General features: G+C 37.5%; 1 protein-coding gene across 1 annotated transcript in view; it reads right to left on the reverse strand.

The window, feature by feature from the left end:
• Positions 1–19,363, reverse strand: part of TMX4 (thioredoxin related transmembrane protein 4) — a 45,378-nt gene that overhangs the window by 18,329 nt on the left and 7,686 nt on the right. Inside the window, exons 2-5 of the mRNA XM_047853417.1 lie at positions 14,606–14,721; positions 5,592–5,637; positions 3,891–4,019; positions 1,275–1,320 (exon numbers count right to left, since the gene is read on the reverse strand). Coding sequence (XP_047709373.1) covers positions 1,275–1,320; positions 3,891–4,019; positions 5,592–5,637; positions 14,606–14,721 — 337 coding nt within the window. The remainder of the gene's footprint in view (positions 1–1,274; positions 1,321–3,890; positions 4,020–5,591; positions 5,638–14,605; positions 14,722–19,363) is intronic.

Genomic DNA, 19,363 nt, shown 5'->3' on the forward strand with positions numbered 1-19,363 from the left:
ATTCATCTCTTGACCTGCACTTATTATAGGTTCAATGCCAAGATCTTGCTCTCATGATTCCTGAAATCCATCTATTATGAGTATCCTGTTCAATTAGACATTATAAGGCTACAACGTTCTCAGATGGCTATCAGAATATATGACTCTGACAACCTTCAGTGTCAACATACTGCAAAAGGTAAAATCCTTACTCTCAATTCCCAGTTGGCAACTCATAATTCTCAAATCCTGAATAAACTTCTCACCAGTGTTAAGAAAATAGTAGAAGGAAACCATATAAAACTCATGCTATCTGGTGAGAGGGAAAATCCAAGTTATTATTTAATATCATACACAAATGCCAAAAAATAATTAACAAACATTAACTAAGAAATACTGAATCCAAGTGACAAACTTAATTTCTGTTTTTAAAAAATTCTGAAGTTACTATTCTACCTCACAAGGCAGAAAATAAAATATAACTGAAAAACTAGGATGCAAAAGGTTGTTCTTAAATTTCCTAAACATACACTGATGTGCATGAGAAACAGAAGAGTCTTATGAACTTCTTGAGTGTTAAGTTCCAAATATGACATCATGACTTAGAATCATAGTTTGAAAAGACAAATATAAGTACACACTTCTAAAGATTTTTTTTGAAATACTTTAAGGATATATATTTAATTCCACAGCAAGTTTGTTAAATTTGGCAAAATTTAGCCCATCCTACACATAAATGGAAGTAAAAGATTATGTAACACATTCAAGATTATATAATTGTTCAAATTTTAACCTAAATAGCAGTTCTAACTCACTGAAATGACTCAGGGAAATGATAAAATCACATATACGAGGGACACTCGAAGTTCTTCCTAAATTGTCACAGAGTAAATATCTTAGGCTTGTGGGACACATGGTCTCTGTCACAACTACTCAACTCTACCACCATAGCATGAAAGTAGTTCTAGACAACAGGCAATGAATGAAAACGAATGTGTTCTAATAAAAGTTACCAAAACAGGTGGCCAGTCCCCAAGATATAGTTTGCTGATCCCTGACACACAGAATAGGACTTTGACACAGTAGTTACAGGTCCGTGTTCAATTTATGCCCTTCTACACAGAGACACGTTTCTACTGGGGACTCCACATGAGAGCAATTGTGTGCCATAAGGAGAAAAGTGAACTACAAAAGTACTTATAAGTGTTTACTTTCCTATTGCTTAGAAGCTACATTCTTACTCCTTAAAAACCTCTCTGCCAAGATAGTCACAAAAGGTATATTTAATTACTCACCCATATCTTGCCAGAGATGCTAAATAGACCAGCCATTCCAGACATCCTAAAAAAAAATTAATAAATGAAGAGAAGGAGAACCACTGGTGATATATACTATGATGAAACAAACCAAAACAAAGCTTAGGTCATAAGGATCTGCCCCTCCACTTTTTGCAATATGTTGTCCTCTCTCCTGGATTTACTTCCATTCCCATAAAGCTTAGATTTCATAGCCTTCATTTCAATTCCTCTGCTATAAATACATTCAACCCCCCTGGCCCTTTCTCCCACCATTATACATACCTGGCAAAAACTCCAACCCTGGGCAGCTGCATGTCTCTGGAGAAAACCACATGACTGACTGACTGCTCCCCCTTCCCAGTCACAAACCTCAGGAAGCACTCAATACTGCATTGTCTTAGGCTCCACTTGAGATGACAGCTCATGTCTTTTCCCTCTCTTCAGACCTTCCACACCCTCCCCTTTCCGTGCATGCTTAGCTAACAAATACTCCTTGTATGTCCCTGTGAAATCAGAAGCCATTGTGTGACCTCTCTTATCTTCCCACCATCAAATCTGAGCCTGGTGTACACCTGATCTACCTCCTCCTGTTACAGCAGAGAAAGTTGATCTGCCCTACCATAGTCTAATTCCTCGATTTGCGTCTTGGATCTTTAGTCTTGGACACTTTAGTCTTGTTAATGACTTGGTTCTTTCTGCCACTCCTTTTCCTACATTAGTAATTTCTCCCTTTCTGCTGGATCATTTTCTTCTGCATGAAAACATGTTCTATCCCCTCTTTTCTTTTAAAAAGCACATTCTTAGACTTCACAAACGTCTCCAAAGAATAGCTATGCTTACTGTTTCTTCTCCTCACCATACCTTTAACCATCACATCTGGCTTCCATCCTCACTACTACATTATCACTACTTGTCAAGACCATGATGACTTTGCACTGCTTTACCAAACATCCATGTCTCGGACTCTATCTTTTACCCTTGGTAACACAGGACACAAGTGACTAGTCCCTCTTTCTTGAGCACTCTTTGCTTAGCTTCTAGGAAATCGTACACCCTTAACTGTCTGCCGGCCTCATTGGTACTCATTTTCACTTTCCTTTTGCTGACTTCTTCTCTACTCATCTTAATTTTGGGGTGTCTCCTGGCTCAGTCCCAAGCACTTTTCTTTTTACCTCTCTCTAGGTGATCCCCTCCCTTCTAAGGTTTAAATACCACCCACACACTTTGTTCCTCAATTCTCTATGGAGACCCATCTCTACACATTCAACCTGAGAGCTCTAGAAGGAAGTCTGCATCTCAAACTTATTTTAAATCCATCCATTCTCTCAATTCCCACTGCTGACACGCTGATAGGCGCTACAACCATCCCTTGGCTGGACACTGCAACAGCCTTTAACTGTCTCCCCTCATCCATTTGTGCCCTTTCCAACCTCTCCTCCTAAGAGCCATCTTCTAATTGTATGCACTGATAACATCCAAGGTCCAAAATGAGACCCAGACCCATATGATCTGGCTCCTGCCTCTCTTTCTCGGTGTATACCACTCCTAATCCTTTTCCCTGTACTCAACCTTGTTTCTGCTCCTCAGCACGATGAGCTCTTTCCAAATTGGGGCCTTTGGCCATGCTATACCCATTGTTGAGAATATTCCTACCCCTGCTCTTTACCCAGCTAGGTCATTCTATCCTTCAGATCTGCCTGCTACTCTGCCTTTCATCCAATGGACGCCCATGTCCCCATAGTTCATCCCTGTCTTAGTAAGGGTTTGTTTTTAATAGCCCTTATCCAGACTAAGATTCTTTATATCCCTAGTTGTTTTTCTTAATATGTCTTACTTTAAGTTTCATAAGGAGAGCAGAGGGACCAACTCTGTCTTGCTCCCTGTTAAATATCTAGCACCTAGAATAGCATCTGGCATAAAATCAGTACTCAAATATTTGTAGAATGAAATGCCAAAGATGAACTGCTTTTACAGTAAGCTATGTATTTCTTGGGTATTTTATAAAATACTATTTCATGATTTATTCCTGAAATATTGCATGATTTGATTCTATTTCACCAGGAATATTCCCTATACTTGTGTAAACTAACATAATATTAACTGCAATTATCACAATTCATTCAAATTTAAAACCAACTGTGGAAAAAAGTTAGTATGGTCTGGCATTATGTACTTCACCAAGAATTATACAGTTTGCCATCATGAACAAAAGTTACCCCCAGCAGTGTTACGCTAGGCAGCCAAAGACACCATAGGTTTTATTTCCACATAGATATGATAGCTTCAGAAGAAAGAATGGTAAATGGTATTCAATATCATATTTTGTAAAGACAAAACAGTTGATATGGCTTAGTGCAAAAGCTAGAGGAAAGGCTTTTGTAATCCACCTGAATCTGAATACTTAATTCCTAGTATACTAACAACTGGCTGAAACATATGTGGGTCATAAAACCAGAAACACAACACAGGCCAAGCATGATCAGTATGTAGTCTGGGTAATCAGAAGTGAATATGAAGAAAAATTCAGACCTTGAATGCCTATGGACTGTTAACTTGATACCTCTGTTTTATAAAAACACCCTGTCATAAAAAAAAATAATAATAACAAGTTACGTCAGAGAAGCCGGGGATTTCCAGCCAGTCAGAGGCTCAACTGATTGCCATTTCTTCTCTAAGATATAATTCTGCAGGTCTTCATAGATTCCTGGGCCACGGTAACGGCGGAATATTCCATCCTTTGCACTATAAATTATAAAAACAAATAGAAAATAAATCTATTAAAGTGATAAGTGTTATACGTAATAAAAACCAAAACAACAACTAATTTTACATGTGAACTCTACTTTGAATTTTAACTTGGCTCAAATAAAGAAAACAATTATAGGTAAGCATAAATCAGAAGGTGTGCATTATATTAATCTGTTACAGCTGAGAAATTCCAAAACAGCAAGCACAATATATTCTATGTGTAATTTTATCACTGCACAATTTGGGACCACAAGCAAAGTTCTTGGCAGTGTCTAATCTACCAAGTTTCTTATTATTTTTGCTACCAATGATTTCAATTTTTCTCTTACAACAGCAAAACATTAATTGTTATCAAGCTTTAAAAAACTGCATCCACACTTACAAATTTATGTCATTCAAATCCCTCCTGTCAAAATTAACAAAACACCTTGTATTCTCCAGGCCCCTCGGCCTTCCTCTCATTTTCTCGCCATAGTCCAGCTTCCGTAAGGGAAGAGTCTACACTTGCCATTTGCTCCTCCTGTATTGCTTATTCACTACTCATGCGATTGGTGGTTCTGCTTCCATGACTCCAGAGAAACTGCTCTTATGCTCATTGGCACTGCCCACTTGTGAAAATCCCTTCCTTCCTGTTGGCTTTTATGACATGAGCTCTCTTGGCTTCTTCCTATTACTCTGACCACCCCTGTTCAGTTCCTCACTCCCTGTCTTCCTTTGCAGATGTTCTAATATTGGTCAACACCAGGTTCTATCCTTAACTTATTTCTCCTTCCACAGTATACGTTCTCTCTAGATACATTGCATTTTTATGTACCTCAATGTTGAGGAATCCCAAATACATGTCTTCAGTCTAGATCCTTCTTCTGAGCTTTAGATATGGAAATCAAACCAGCACCTAAACTTCTCCATTTGGAATTAACAGAGGCACTTCACACTATCTTCTCCATTCTGGCCTCTATCTTCCAAACTTCATCTTATTCTAATGGCTCCTCAATAGCTTTTACAAATTCTACATGGCTTATTGGTACCCATTACAGGCTCTTCCTTTGTTATAGCTAATTAGTCACCATGTCCCAATGATCTCACATCCTATGTATTTCCAGGATCTATCCCCCTTCCTTTCCCTTCCCTGTAACTCTACCTAAGCCTCTCTAACCTCATCACCCAGGATGATCCAAATGCACTCCATAGGCCAGAACCAATTACAGCCCTCAGAAGGTATCTCATTTTCTTCCAGGCTTTTCCATATCTCCTGTACCTGGAAAGGTTTTCTCCACTCTGTCTGCTTAGCCCAATTCCTAACTTATATATCATCAGAGAAATCATCTTTGACCACCCCTGTCCTACTCCCTGCCTGACACTAGGTGCCTTTCCCCTGCTGTACTCTGGGCATCCCTCTCTCCTTCCAGCTATCATTAAATACACACACCAGTATTTCTCTCTTCAAATTTTAAGTTGAATGAGCAATGGTTATGGAAGGCAACTTAGAATTCTCGATACACGTCTACTGCTCTCGAATCTTTTCTAAAGTTTCTAGTGTCTAACCAGAAAATTATTTAAACTTACTGAAAAAATGCTGGGAGAGTAGTGACAAAGAAGCGGCCACTTAAACCTACAAGGGGCACAAACAAAAAAAGTTACAAGTCAAACTCAGACTACCCCAAGCACCTAACTTACATTGTAAGAATAAGCAGCCTTGAGCTTGTTTTCATAGCCATGTAATTAAAATTATTCCAGTTATTTAATCACATTTACTAGTTTTTTTGTTTTTGTTTGTTTTTTGTTTTTTGGGTTTTTTTCTTACTTTAAGATATCTTATTTTTATCCATTTTTATTTACCTACCACTTTCTGATGACTGACAGACAATGTGCTTATCTTTGATGTGTTACACTAAAGTTTTCTGGCTTGTGCATTGCTTGGAACTGTATGGTGGCTGAAAGGATAGATTTTAGAGTCATGCAATCTGGGTTAAATACTAAATTCTCCAGTTACTAGCTTTGTGACCTTAGATAAATTACTTAACCTTTCTGTGAAATGGGTATATGAAAGCCTGACTGAATTGTTCTGAAGTTAAGGTAAGTATATTAAATGCTTAGTACATATTAAATAGAATAGCACATAATTAAAAATAGTATATATTAAATATAAATATAGGTATCAAATTATAGGTTTAAAAACAACAAAGAATATGAAATTATAAGGTCATTATAATTTTTGCACATTTATAAAATTTGTAATTTCTGTCAAGGAACTCTGTGTACTTTAATGGATTGTTTCAATTTGTCTTAGCAAACCCTTACAAAACGATAACCACATATCAAATGCTTTCCTAGGTACATGTGAAAATAAAGATAAATAAAATCCTTCGTCACTGATCCAATATTTACTAGGCATCTTCTTTGTTTCAGGGACTGTAATAATGGCTCAAGACACATAGATAAGGAAGAACAGAGTTTGACATAGACTGTTCTGCCACAGTCTAGTGGCAGAGGGATAGAATTTAATCAGGTAATCACGACCAGAAACAGAGATGCATGATATGAAGGAAAGGGGCATACAACAAAAACTTGCATGAGACTAGGAGTAAAGAACAGATCCCTGCCCTTTAAATGTTCACCAATAAATAATGTTGATGTGGGCACAAGAGAGTAAGCCCAGTTCTGGCAAAGAGAAAGCTAAAGGACCGCGCTGGCCAGCATGGTAAGCTGGCAGAGACAGCATTTCCTCATTTCTCACCACTTCTGCCTTTCCCACTGAAGGACAGTCTGGACAAAATCAAATGCCTATTTAAATAATGTGGCTCAAATGTTACATCTCTGGGATAACTTGCAGTTTGAAACACAGAAGGTTTATTTTTAACAACAAGGGATATTTGTCGATATCTACTTTATAAACTAAATCTATACTCAGCAAAATAATTTATTCATTAATGATGAGTCTTCCCAAAGAAGGGTTCTCTGTTTTTTCTCATACCAAGCCAAGCAATTCTAAAGCATTCCCTATGGCACTCAAAAGCAAACACAGTACTCTGAAGGCAGTAAAAGTCAATGTTACAAAAAGAAACATAAACTTCATACATTTATCCCTGTACCTTTTTTTTTAAAGGTTGTACTGGCAGTAACAGAACTCTAACAAGCGTCTGTGTCAACAGGGCATTCTCACCTGTAACAAGCTTAGAACTCCCTCTATCAAGGAAAAAAGGCTTTTTTTAGTAGAGTTCCAAATCTAAATTGCCAAGGAAAAAGTACTGGTAATCCTAAAGACCTGAAGATTATTATATGTTTTGCTTATTACAAAGTTTCATATTTCAATTCTTCCCTAGCTACAGATTGTTTTGACTGCTCCAAACTTTGTACAAGCGGAGTTACAGTGTTAGGGAATTATGCTTTATTTACATGGCCTTTAAAATGGAATGCATAAACAAATTAGTATCCCATCACTACTTCAAGTTTCTATTTAGGGTTTTTTTTTTTTTTTTTTATCAGAAGAAATAGATAGGATTTCTAACAAATGTCAGGCATCACTGAAGGCAATATTTTTTACTTGTTCTTTAAAACCCTTCATACGTTCTTGGTCATCATTGGCCATGGCAATAAATTAAAAGTAAACAAATATAAGAAATATTTCATAAAACACATTAACTTACACAGTATTTATAAACAGTATTTCCAGATTCACAGGCCAGCTTGCCTGAAGTCAAATCCCACTTCTGGTTCTTATTAGTTTTAATCTGGGGCAGTAAATTTAAACCATCAGTTTTCACAAAAATGGATATCATTATTTCTATCTCAGTATTTTTTAGTATTAAATGATTTCTTATTTATAAAGCAAACAGAATGCAGTGTTTGACATAGAATAAGTACTAAATACATCCGAACTAATATGCTGTATATTTAAATCTCTGATTAAAAGCTAGGATAAAATAGGATGTAATAAACTAACTTAGTGTTAAGTGCTTTGGAAATCAGACACTATTTTGGCTAACGTGTCTTTACAAATAAATGTGCCCATGAAAAAACACAATAGAGAAAATAATGACAGATAGTCTCTGAGAATTTTCTGCATTTTTCTGGTTCAGGCTAGAAGGATGCTCATCCCCAAAATTCCTAGAATAAAGGGTATAAGAACTTTATGGCTCTTGATATGAATTGCTGTGCTGTTTTCCAGAACTACTGTACCAATTTATAAGACCATCAGTTAAGGCTTATTTAAAATAAAGATCCTTTTTGGGACGCCTGGGTGGCTTGGTTGGTTGAGCATCAGACTGCAGCTCAGGTCATGATCAGGTCATGATCTCATGGGCTTTGAGCCCTGTGTCAGGCTCTATGCTGATATCTCAGAGCTTGAAGCCTGCTTCCAATTCTGGGTCTCCCTCTCTCTCTGCCCTTCCCCCTACGTGCATGTGCGTGCTCTCTCTGTCTCTCCCTCTCTTCCTCTCAAAATTAAATAAACACTTAAAAAATTAAAATAAAGATCATTATTAATAAATTGTCACACCTCAAAACTTTCATTTATGTTTCTCTGTCAGTATTCCTTTAAATGAAAACCCATGCAGGATACTAATAATAAAATCATAGCTCCTAACTGAGATATGAGTTCAGTTTGCTGTCTGGGATAATATACCGTCACTGAGGCTGTATTCAGGACAATCAACAACAAAATCAAGAACAATTAATGTAGCCCTGAGATTATGACACATCACTAACTCCTTGAAGATCTGACACCATAGGATAATCACTTCAAATAAATGACATTTCTGAGAGGTTAACAATGTCAGAAAGCTTTGGGTTTCAGGTCAGTGCTCCAAAAATGTCTTCTAACCTTTAGTATTGATACCATCAAGTATCAAGGGAACCTTTCATTACCTGAAAAGTTAAAACATGACCACCCTGGAACGGAGAAGTACCATCTGAGGTTGTGAACTTCAAGCTTTAACAACAAGTAAAGTGTGGATCTTAACAAAGGATTACAACAACAGATCAGCAGCTCATTTCAAAGTCTGCATAATGATTCACTACAACAAACTTCAGAAAGTGTAAAAGAAACAAGTGTACTCTAAACCTTTAACTAAAGGAGATAAAGGTTGGTCACAAGGTCTGCCAACATTTCTGCATGTCTTTTTTACTTTAAGGGAAACTTCCCCTTTAAATGAAGATTTATTGCAACATAAAAGAGGCATTAATCCAAAATTCAGGAAAAATTTTAATTTCTTATTAGCAAGCTTATCTTAAACATGAAAGCTTATCTTAAAGATAAAAAAAATTAAAAGATTATAGAAAGAAAAACTACATCAGGGAACTATATTTTGATATGCAGAAACACAATAGAAATTATTTAAGTTAAATATTTAAAAAATGGAGATAGCTACCAGCTTTCGTTCTACCGTTATTAGCTGTGCTACTTTGGGCATGTTATTTAACCTCTCTGAGCCTCAGGTTTCTTAGTAATATAGAGATAAATAGTTCTCTCTAGAGTTGTTATGAAACTAAAATGTATATAAGTGTCTAACAATTATAGGTTGAAGTAAATGCTTAACTAAATGTTAGTTATTATCACCAAAAGAGTAGCAAAAGGAAAGCAATAATAATAATAAAAAAAAAAGAACTAGCCTTACCTTTGAGACGGAAATAAAGTTGTCAATATAATAGAATACAAAAGACTAATTTTTATAATTATCAAATTAAAATATGAACATTAACTGAAACACAGTTAACTAACAGCTTTTGCTGTTAGTGACTTAAACATAATGCTTATTCTTGACCGTGGTGGGAGTCTGGTTTACCTCTAGTCTAGTGAAAAACCATCACCCATGGGTGCTCTATGAGCAGCTACTGTTTTCCTGTCCTTGACAACTAAGCTCATCTGCCTGGAACAGAAGTTTCAAGTACATACTCATTACACTGACTTTCCCAAAGAGCATGCAACTGAAATATCTATTGCCTGCCCTATGTAGTATTACACAGACAATGTAATCTGATCTAATCTAAGGCCTTTCCTTTCCTTGACTTCTACATCTCAGCTGTAAAATGCAATGTGTTTATAATCCCCAATCTTGATAATTTTGAAATCTTATTTTCTGTTCAAAATACCTACAAAAAAAATCTCTTGTGAGATATACCCCTGGAAGAGTTACAGGCATGACTAAACGCACGCATAAACACTTCAGAAATTCTTGCTTTCACTTCTTTTTAAATTTTATTTGCAAAGAAAAGAAATGAAATTATGCCTTACTAGCAGTGTTGGCAAGGCAGCCCTGATGAAAGTATATACCAATGGAGATCTGTGACCAAACACCAATCTGTATACGGAAATATCCAGAGGTGCCTGGGTGGCTCAGCCAGTTAAGCATCTGACTTCAGTTCAAGTCATGATCTCACAGTTGGTGAGTTCAAGCCCCACATCGGGTGAGCCTGAGCCCCACTTTTCTCTCTCTCATGGGATTCTCCTTCTCATGGGATTCTCTCTCTCTCTCCTTCTCTCGTTCTGCCCCTGGCTCACTTGTGCCCTCTCTGTCTCTGGAAAAAAAGAAATCTAGTAAAATGTTCAAATTGGGGAAATGTAGTATTCAGGATGTTAGACTTTGTAAAAACGAAGTAAATACCCAAAGAACTTTGAAGAATAGGGTCAAGCTGCCCTGGAGGTCGCCAATGAGTCAGTACAACCTAAGACACGTCTCTCTTCATTTGGCTTCCAGGACCCCCTACTCCTCCAGCTCCTTCCTACCTCACCTGCTTCTCTTTTTCCTCTGTTGGAACTAGCTCTTTCCTTCTACATGTTAGACTTCCCTGGTTCCCAATCCCCAAAACGCTTCTCTGGCACACTTTCCCTAGGCGATCTCAATTCTTCCTTCCCCTTCTTTTAAATACCATATACAGTGATGATCCTCAAATGTATATCTCTAGCTCAGCTCTATTTGGTTTTCTATTGAACATCTTAAACTTCAAGCCTTTGGTCTTCTCCATCTTCTTTCTTTCCATCAAATGCTACAGCCAATCTATAAAGAAATCCTTTTGGATATTCCAGCCAAATGTAGTATCTCAACTCCAATCACTCATCACTGCTGCTGCTTGTCCGAGCCACCATCATCTCCACTTGGGACTACTACATTAACCTCTTAACTTCTTGTTTCCACTTCTGACTTCCTACAGACAAGTTTTCATGTAGCAGCCAAAGCAATTCTTTCAAAACATAAACCATATCATGTCACTCCTCTACACAAAACCTTCCAGTAGCTTCCTTCCTATCATACTAATATCTAAATTCCTTGTCATGGCCAAGAACACCCTGCATGGTCTGGTCCCTAGCTACCCCTCCAGTTCTGTTTATCTTGAGTATCTCACTGGCTATCATATGGTTCCTCAAATAAGCCAAATACACCCCTGCCTGCATATGCCATTTGCTCTGCCTGGAATGCTCCTTCTCTATGGCTTGTTGAAATTCACTTTCTCAATTTGTCAAGACATCTAGTCAAACAGTCCTTCCCTGCACATCCTATATAAAAGAGTGGCTCTCACAATTTTTTACATTTTTATCCTGCTTTCTTTTTCTTCAAGTCCTTACTGCCACCAGACATTATTTTCCATTTTACTCTCATTACTATTTATCTCCTTCACTAAAATGTAAATTCAATGGGCAGCCAGGTCTTTACATTCCTTATTTACTTGTATCATTTATCTATATCACTGTCATCTAATTTTTATAATGTTTATTTATTGTTGAGAGAGAAAGAGAGTGAGCACACAAGTGGTGGAAGGGCAGGGAGAAAGAAGGAGACACAGAATGTGAAGAGCTCTGAGCTGTCAGCACAGAGCCCGATATGGGGCTCAAACTCATGAACCGTGAGATCATGACCAAAGTCAGATGCTTAACTGACTGAGCCATCTAGGCGCCCCTGTATCACTGCCATCTAGAACAAGACCTGGTACATGGTAGAAACTCAAATATTTCTTGAATAAGTACATTATTCTGAAACCCTTTTAAAAGATTGGTAGCATTAGATTAAAAAAAATTTTAGAGACAGTGTGCACACAAGCAGGGGAGAGGGGTGGAGGGACAGAGAGAGGGAGAGAGGGAAAGAAAGAGAGAGAATCTTAAGCAGGCTCCATGCTCATTGCAGAGCCTGAAGCAAGGCTCAATTCCATGACGCTGGGGTCATGACCTGAGCCGAAATCAAGAGTTGGACACTCAACCAACTGAGCCACCCAGGGGCCCTAACAGCATTAGATTTAATAAAGTATAAAATAAAATAGTATAATCTGAAGTGAAATATTCTTTAGGCCACTCAATCATGTGTGTGGAATTTTGTCTCATAATTTTTATTTATGAGTTACAGTTTTTAAATTTTTACTATTTAAAATAATTCTAGAACTTATACTTTAAAACTTGTTTTAATACATAAAACAATCATTTTTTCCTTTTTTTGGACTTTGTTTCTTCGCTATTCCTAAAGAATACTGGACCAAAGACTTTTTTCCTTCTTCTTTGATAAATATTTCAAATATATATAATTTACATTTACATAAATAGTATGAGTCAATGATAAATTTGTTTTTAAAATATTTCATTATAATAGATTTCTCTCTACCTTATCAAAAAAGCACTCAATCCATTCACACTGGAAATAGTAGCTGTAAACCTACATTTTAGATGGAAAGACTATATTCAGTTAACCTTTAGATTTGTGAATCCATCACAAAGTTAATTGTTTAATTCTTTTAACTCAAATCATGCTGTGAATTCACGGCAGGTACACCAAACGACTGAAATGTGAATAGGCCAGCTGCATTTCCAAGAAACACATCATCAAATGTATCTCCTGCCCACTAATTAGCAAGGCTTACACCTGATTTCACTGGACTCAAACTACTAAAAGACAAAAACAAGTTTACAGCAAAAATGTAATTGCAATGACATGACTTCCAAATGGAATAACTCATTCTAATAGCCCAAACCATGAACTAGTAAGTGTAATTGTCCAGCTCGAAATAGCAAATGGGCAGAAATGGATTTAATTCAAATGATTAAAAAGGTGGAGGCTTGAGAAGTAATGACTTTAACAGAAATCTCTCTCCAGGGGTTTGTCAACACATTCATCTTAACAGACACCATCAGTTTTCCTGTCCAAGTAATTGGTAATTCATTACTTTGTGTTTTTGCACTCACGGTTGTTTCAGAAAAGTAATTGCTACACCTCCATGCCTACCTTCTTTTTTCCCTTGTAAAGGGAAGAGAGAGAGTATGCACAAGCATTGGGGGAGGGGCAGAGACAGAGAGAGAGAATCTCAAGCAGGCTCTGTTCACAGTGCAGAGTCCGACGTGGGGCTCGATCTCACGACCCTGGAATGATGACCTGAGACAAAATCAAGAATCGGCAGCTCAACCGACTGAGCCACTCAGGAAACCCTTACACAGTTATTTTTAAACTACAAATACTACTTGTGTGTATCTTTTCAGAATTTAAAAGTTTCCTCTATTTCTCTCTTTTGAAAAATTATATCATTAACAGCTAATAAATGTAGATGAAACAACAGAATTAGAAATTCACCATCCTGGAACACACTGTGAAATATTTGGTTCGGGTAAGATCATCATTTGATTCAGGTAAGATCGTCAACACCATGTATCACCCCATAGATTATATGCTAATCACAAAATGGGGTCTTTTCTTTACAATGGAGATGTTTAATGTCATCACCTTAAACAAGTGCTCAAACTCAACATCACTAACGTGTCTTAATATGTGTGATAATATTTGTCTTTTGGTAGAATACAATTTAAGTCACAGGATCACCTATGAAGTACTCTTGGCCATAAATGTCTAACCTGAATCATGTCTCTAGACCAAAATTCAAGTTACAGAAAATATAAGAATAAATTAAATGTTCCTACAGAGAAACACCTAGGCAAATCCCCAGCCTGTTCTCTTCAGAGTATCAATGTCATGAAAAAAAATGGGGGACTATTTTCTAGAATGAGGGAGACTAAAAAGTATAGCTACCAAACTCAATTGGTGAACCTTGATTATACCCTGGTTCAAAATGGGAAACAATGAAAAAGATTTTAATATACTTAAGTACTGAAGGGTAAAGTATCATGATGTCTACAACTGATTTTCAAATGACTCAGCAAATTAATAACAATATAAAATATATATATGTCAACACCAGCATACATAGACAGACCCAGATATGTTAACATGTTATCTGTTGATTCTAGATGGTCAGTTCATGGGTACTCAATATCCTAGCCTTTCATCTTTTCTAAATGTTTGAAAAAATTCAAAATAAAGGGGCGGCACCTTGGTGGCTCAGTTGGTTAAGCGTCCGACTTCAGCTCAGGTCATGATCTTGTGGCTCCTGAGTTTGAGCCCTGCGTCGGGCTCTGTGCTGACAGCTCCAAGCCCAGAGTCTGCTTCGGATTCTGTGTCTCCCTCTCTCTCTGCCCTTCCCCTGCTCATGTTCTGTCTCTCTGTCTCTCTCTCTCTCAAAAATACATTTTAAAATAAATAAATACATTTAAATAAAAAATTCAAAATTAAAAGTAATAAGCTTTTGCATTTCATGTCCAACATGTACAGCACCTGGCTCTTGAATGACGTCCACTTTGCCCACACTGATTTGAAGTGTTTCACCGTTCCTTGCAAATGTCTCCCATTCTGAGTCAGTCTGCTGGCAGGACGGACACCAAGGGGCATAACTATAAAAGAAGAATAGCTAATCAATATCATCAACATATGAAAAAAATCTGTAAAACAAAATAGAGAAATAAGTTTTTAACTAAAGGGAAGCACAAGAGCAAGCTTTTCCAAAGACACTTGATATAGATAAACAGAAGCATATTTCCCTGCTAGAATCTAATGTATGAATATCAGTTCCCCAGGAAAAACTTAGCCAAAGTTTAAGAATATTTTCACAAATTACTATAATACATAAGATATTTTATTTCAAAGTTATTCTTACAACGAACCCAAATTATACTACTTTGCAGATAGCTTATGATTTTTCAGGGTCAAACTATTTTGAGTGCCCCACTAATGGCAGACAATTTTCACAAGGGCCTCTTTAAACTAGGCAAACCAGTTGCAGACCCATCAATGTGAGATCTGATGGACAGAAGATGTATTGCCAGTGGGTGCCCCCAAATGCAAATCATTTCCAAAGATATGTGGCAGTCTGAAGCATTCTCAGAAAGTAGAAGCTATAGGCTAAGCTGGCTAAATGACACTTTCTTAAATAGAAGAGGAATTAGAAATAAACACTTGGGACTTCAACCAGAACTCTGTTTTTTTACATTATTTTTTTCATTCAACAAACATGATCTAAGCACCATTCTAGAAACTGAGGCCACAACTGTGAACAAGACAAACGTGGTACCTCCTTCGTCCTTGTGGACTGCATCACCCACAGATGAAAAGAGGTAAACATAGGGGTAATGACATTCCAAGTGGCAAATGCCATGACTCAGAAATGGATGCTATGGGACACTCAGGAGCTGGGTGATCTCAGAGGGCCCACAGAGAAAGGAGCATCCATGCTAAGATCTAAAGTAAGAGTAACGCCCAGAGAGGGCTCAGGGAATGTTCTAATCTAAGCAGAGAGAACAGTTAAGTGTGAAGGATCAGAGTACTGACAGGACAGGATGAAGGCATCATTCACAGCCTTTAAAAATGTTGTATGAGGAGTTAGGACTTTATTCAAAGCTCCATTACCTGTACTCTAAAAAAGTGAGAATCATAATCAGATTTACATTTTTGGAAAAGTCACCTGGCAGTTCTTTGGATAATGGATCAGGGAAGGATAAGATGGAAGGAAACAAACTGGAAGGTTAGGCTGTTATCCTGGCAATATGTTAAGGGCCTCGCTTTGTTCCTATGATCCTAGAAAACATCATAAATAGGTCATAAAGCTCTAACACAGCCAAGATTTTATATGCAGATGTTAAAATAGGAATCCAGAAAAGGTTCCTGTTTAGAAATATAGTGGATTGAACAGTGTCTCCTAAAAAGATACATCCAACTTCTAAGCCCCCATACCTATGCATATGATCTTATTTGGAATAAGGGTCATTATACATATAATTAAATTAAGGATCTTGGGGTGTGATTATCCTGGATTTAGGATAGGTTCTCACAAGAGAAAGAAGAAGGAAGTGTGACACAGAGAAGAAGGAAGGCCATGTGAAAACATAGTCAGAGATGGGTGTTATGCAGCTACAGGCCAAGGGAAGCCACGCTGGCCACAAGAAGCTAGGAGAGGCATGGAACAGACAGTCTCACAGCGCCTCCAGAGGAAGCCACCTTGCCAACATTTTGATTTTGGAATTTGGGTCTCCAGAATTGTGAGAGAGTAAATTTCCATTGTTTTAAGCCACTAAGTTTGTAGTAATTTACAGTTGTCCAAGGAAACTAATACAGAAAGGAAGATAAAATTTGAAATAAGAAGAGATTGAGATCAAATATGCCTTATGAAGATTTTAAGAGTTGGTCGAGCTATGCTTATTATAAACTATTGTTAACAAACAGTAACATGTGCTGGAAATCCATTTTAAAGTACTAACATAGGACACAAGTAAAAGAAAAATATTTACAGAATAATGTCACAAAAATACATTAGTACAAATGGAGAGATATTTTGTTTTGCTGAATAATACCCAGATGGAAAAAGCAGTAAATAAAATTAATCAATGCTCACAAAATAGGACACAATGCCCCCCAAAAAATCACTGGACACTGAATATTTTGGGATGCCACCAACTAGGCATATTTTAAAAATCTGCTTAAATGGGGTGCCTGGGTGGCTCAGTTGGTTAAGCATCCAACTTTGGCTCAGGTCATGATCTCAGTTTGTGACATCGAGCCCCATGTCAGGCTCTGTGCTGTCAGCTTGAAGCCTGGAGCCCACTTCAAATTCTATGTCTCTCTCTCTCTCTGCCCCTTCCCTGCTCGTTCTCTGTCTCTGTCTCTCTCTCAAAAATAAATAAACATTAAAATTTTTTTTAAAAATCTGCTTAAATCTGTTTAAATTATACTTTAAAAATCCTCAACTCAAGTCAAAATACTGAGTGGATAAATGCAATAGGTATTTTTAAAAGACTTGATATCACTGATTGTTTACATACAATGGGTGAATATTAGAGTAGGTAAATTATTCCACCAAGGGGTAGAGGGCAGGAGATATAGATGAACCAAGATTGGCTGTATGTTGATACAACTGATAAATCTGGATGATGGATGAGGAGGGTTCATTGTACTACCCCTATTTTTGTGTATTTTTTAAATTTTCCTAATAGTTTTTGTCGTCTTATTGAAGTATAACTGACATATAACATTACATTAGTTTCAGGTACAACATAATGATTAAATATATTTTTTAAAAGACTTGATTAAATGGAAAGATAAGCCAAGTTCTGGATGGGCAGGCTCAGCATTGTGAAAATGTTGATTCTTACCCCCGATTTATTTTCCGTTTTATTCCATTCCCCAACTATTTTTACAAAGTATGGCATCTATTATTTTTATTTTAGGAGAAGAAAGTGGTGGGGGAGAAAGAGAGGTAGGAAAGAATGTCTGCCAAAGAATGAGACAGGAACACCTGGGTGGCACAGTCAGTTAAGCGTCTGACTTTGGCTCAGGTCATGATCTCACAGATCGTGAGTTCGAGGCCCACGTCAGGCTCTGTGCTGACAGCTCAAAGCCTGGAGCCTGCTTGGGATTCTGTGTCTCCCTGTCTCTCTGCCCCTGTCTACCCACCTCTGTCTCTCTCTCTCTCTCAAAAATAAATAAACTTTAAAAAAAAAAAAAAAGAATAAGACAAACACACATGCACACACAGGGAAAAAATGCCTTAGGAAAGGAAATAAAGGGGAAAAAGTGTTAAATGATCAAATTCTGTAATAAGATTTAGGCACGAAGGTGCTGTTAGGTCATCATTTACAAACCCTTTTACCTCAACCTGGGGGGAAGCATGCCTGTAAATGCCATGCAATACTCAATGCAATGATGCATACAAACCAACTTTCCTGAAAAACAGTAACAAACTGAAAGTGGGCAATATTTTGATCTTTCACATTATGAGGAAGTTACAGGGGGTTAAAAGTCAACATGATGGGTTGCATTTACTTCAAGACAAGTATTGAGATTAGGCCCAGTCCAGCAAAAGAAAGGGCTGTCCAAAGCAAGGCACGCATTTCTCTGTCCAGCCAGGCCCCTAGATGCAACCAGACTTAAGCACAATTTTTCACCCTCTCTAAGGATTGTTCATACTTCTCTAGAGGGGTAGAATAGCCAATTCCAAGATGATTCTAAAAGGTCATTAATCTTCTCATTACATCTCACTGTCTAGTCCCTGAGATCCCAGAGATACATGTGGACCAGAAGACATGATCCAAGAACAATCCACTGACATCTTTGAACATAGCTGATTTTAAACATGTGAATCTCTACATTTCCAGGGTATTGTATACACCTGGTGCAGTAAGTGCTCAATAAATATTTGCTGCATAAATAAATGAAAAAATTAAAAAATATATATAGTCTTTATTTGAGAAAAGTCATTTTCTACATATTTGAAAAACATTCAGGGGTGCCTGGGTGGCTTAGTTAAGTGTCCAACTTCAGCTCAGGTCTTGCAGTTCTTGAGTTCGAGCCCCACGTTGGGCTCTGTACTAACAGCTTGGAGCCTGGAGCCTGCTTCAGATTCTGTGTTTCCTGCTCCCTCTGCTCCTCCCCTGCTTTTGTGCACAAGCTCTCTCTCTCTCTTTCCCTCTCTCTCTCTCTCTCAAAAATAAATAAATTTAGAAAAAACCCGTCATATGGCAGATGTTACTGGGACAAGCAGTTGGTAAACTTTAGGAAAAAAGAGGACATTTTATTATTAAGTATACTTTGACAGGCATTTCTGTGTATTAGATAAGAGTACTGCCAGAGGATTCAGCAAGACCAACCACAAATTAACCATGTGACTTTGGGCAGGCAGCTTAATACTCACTCCATGCCTCAGCTTCCTCAACTGCAAAATGCGATAATAACACCAGCTACCTTAGAAGGTTGTTGGGAGATTAGATGACTTATATAAAACAGGTACGTGTTAAGAACAATTATTAATACCAATTACATTTCTAATACACTGTTTGGTTTCCAAGACACTTTTTTTTTTTAATTTTTTTTTCAACGTTTTTTATTTATTTTTGGGACAGAGAGAGACAGAGCATGAACGGGGGAGGGGCAGAGAGAGAGACACAGAATCGGAAACAGGCTCCAGGCTCTGAGCCATCAGCCCAGAGCCTGACGTGGGGCTCGAACTCACAGACCGAGAGATCGTGACCTGGCTGAAGTCGGACG

The sequence above is a fragment of the Prionailurus viverrinus genome, chromosome A3, assembly GCF_022837055.1.
Source record: "Prionailurus viverrinus isolate Anna chromosome A3, UM_Priviv_1.0, whole genome shotgun sequence".
Taxonomy (NCBI): Eukaryota; Metazoa; Chordata; class Mammalia; order Carnivora; family Felidae; genus Prionailurus; species Prionailurus viverrinus.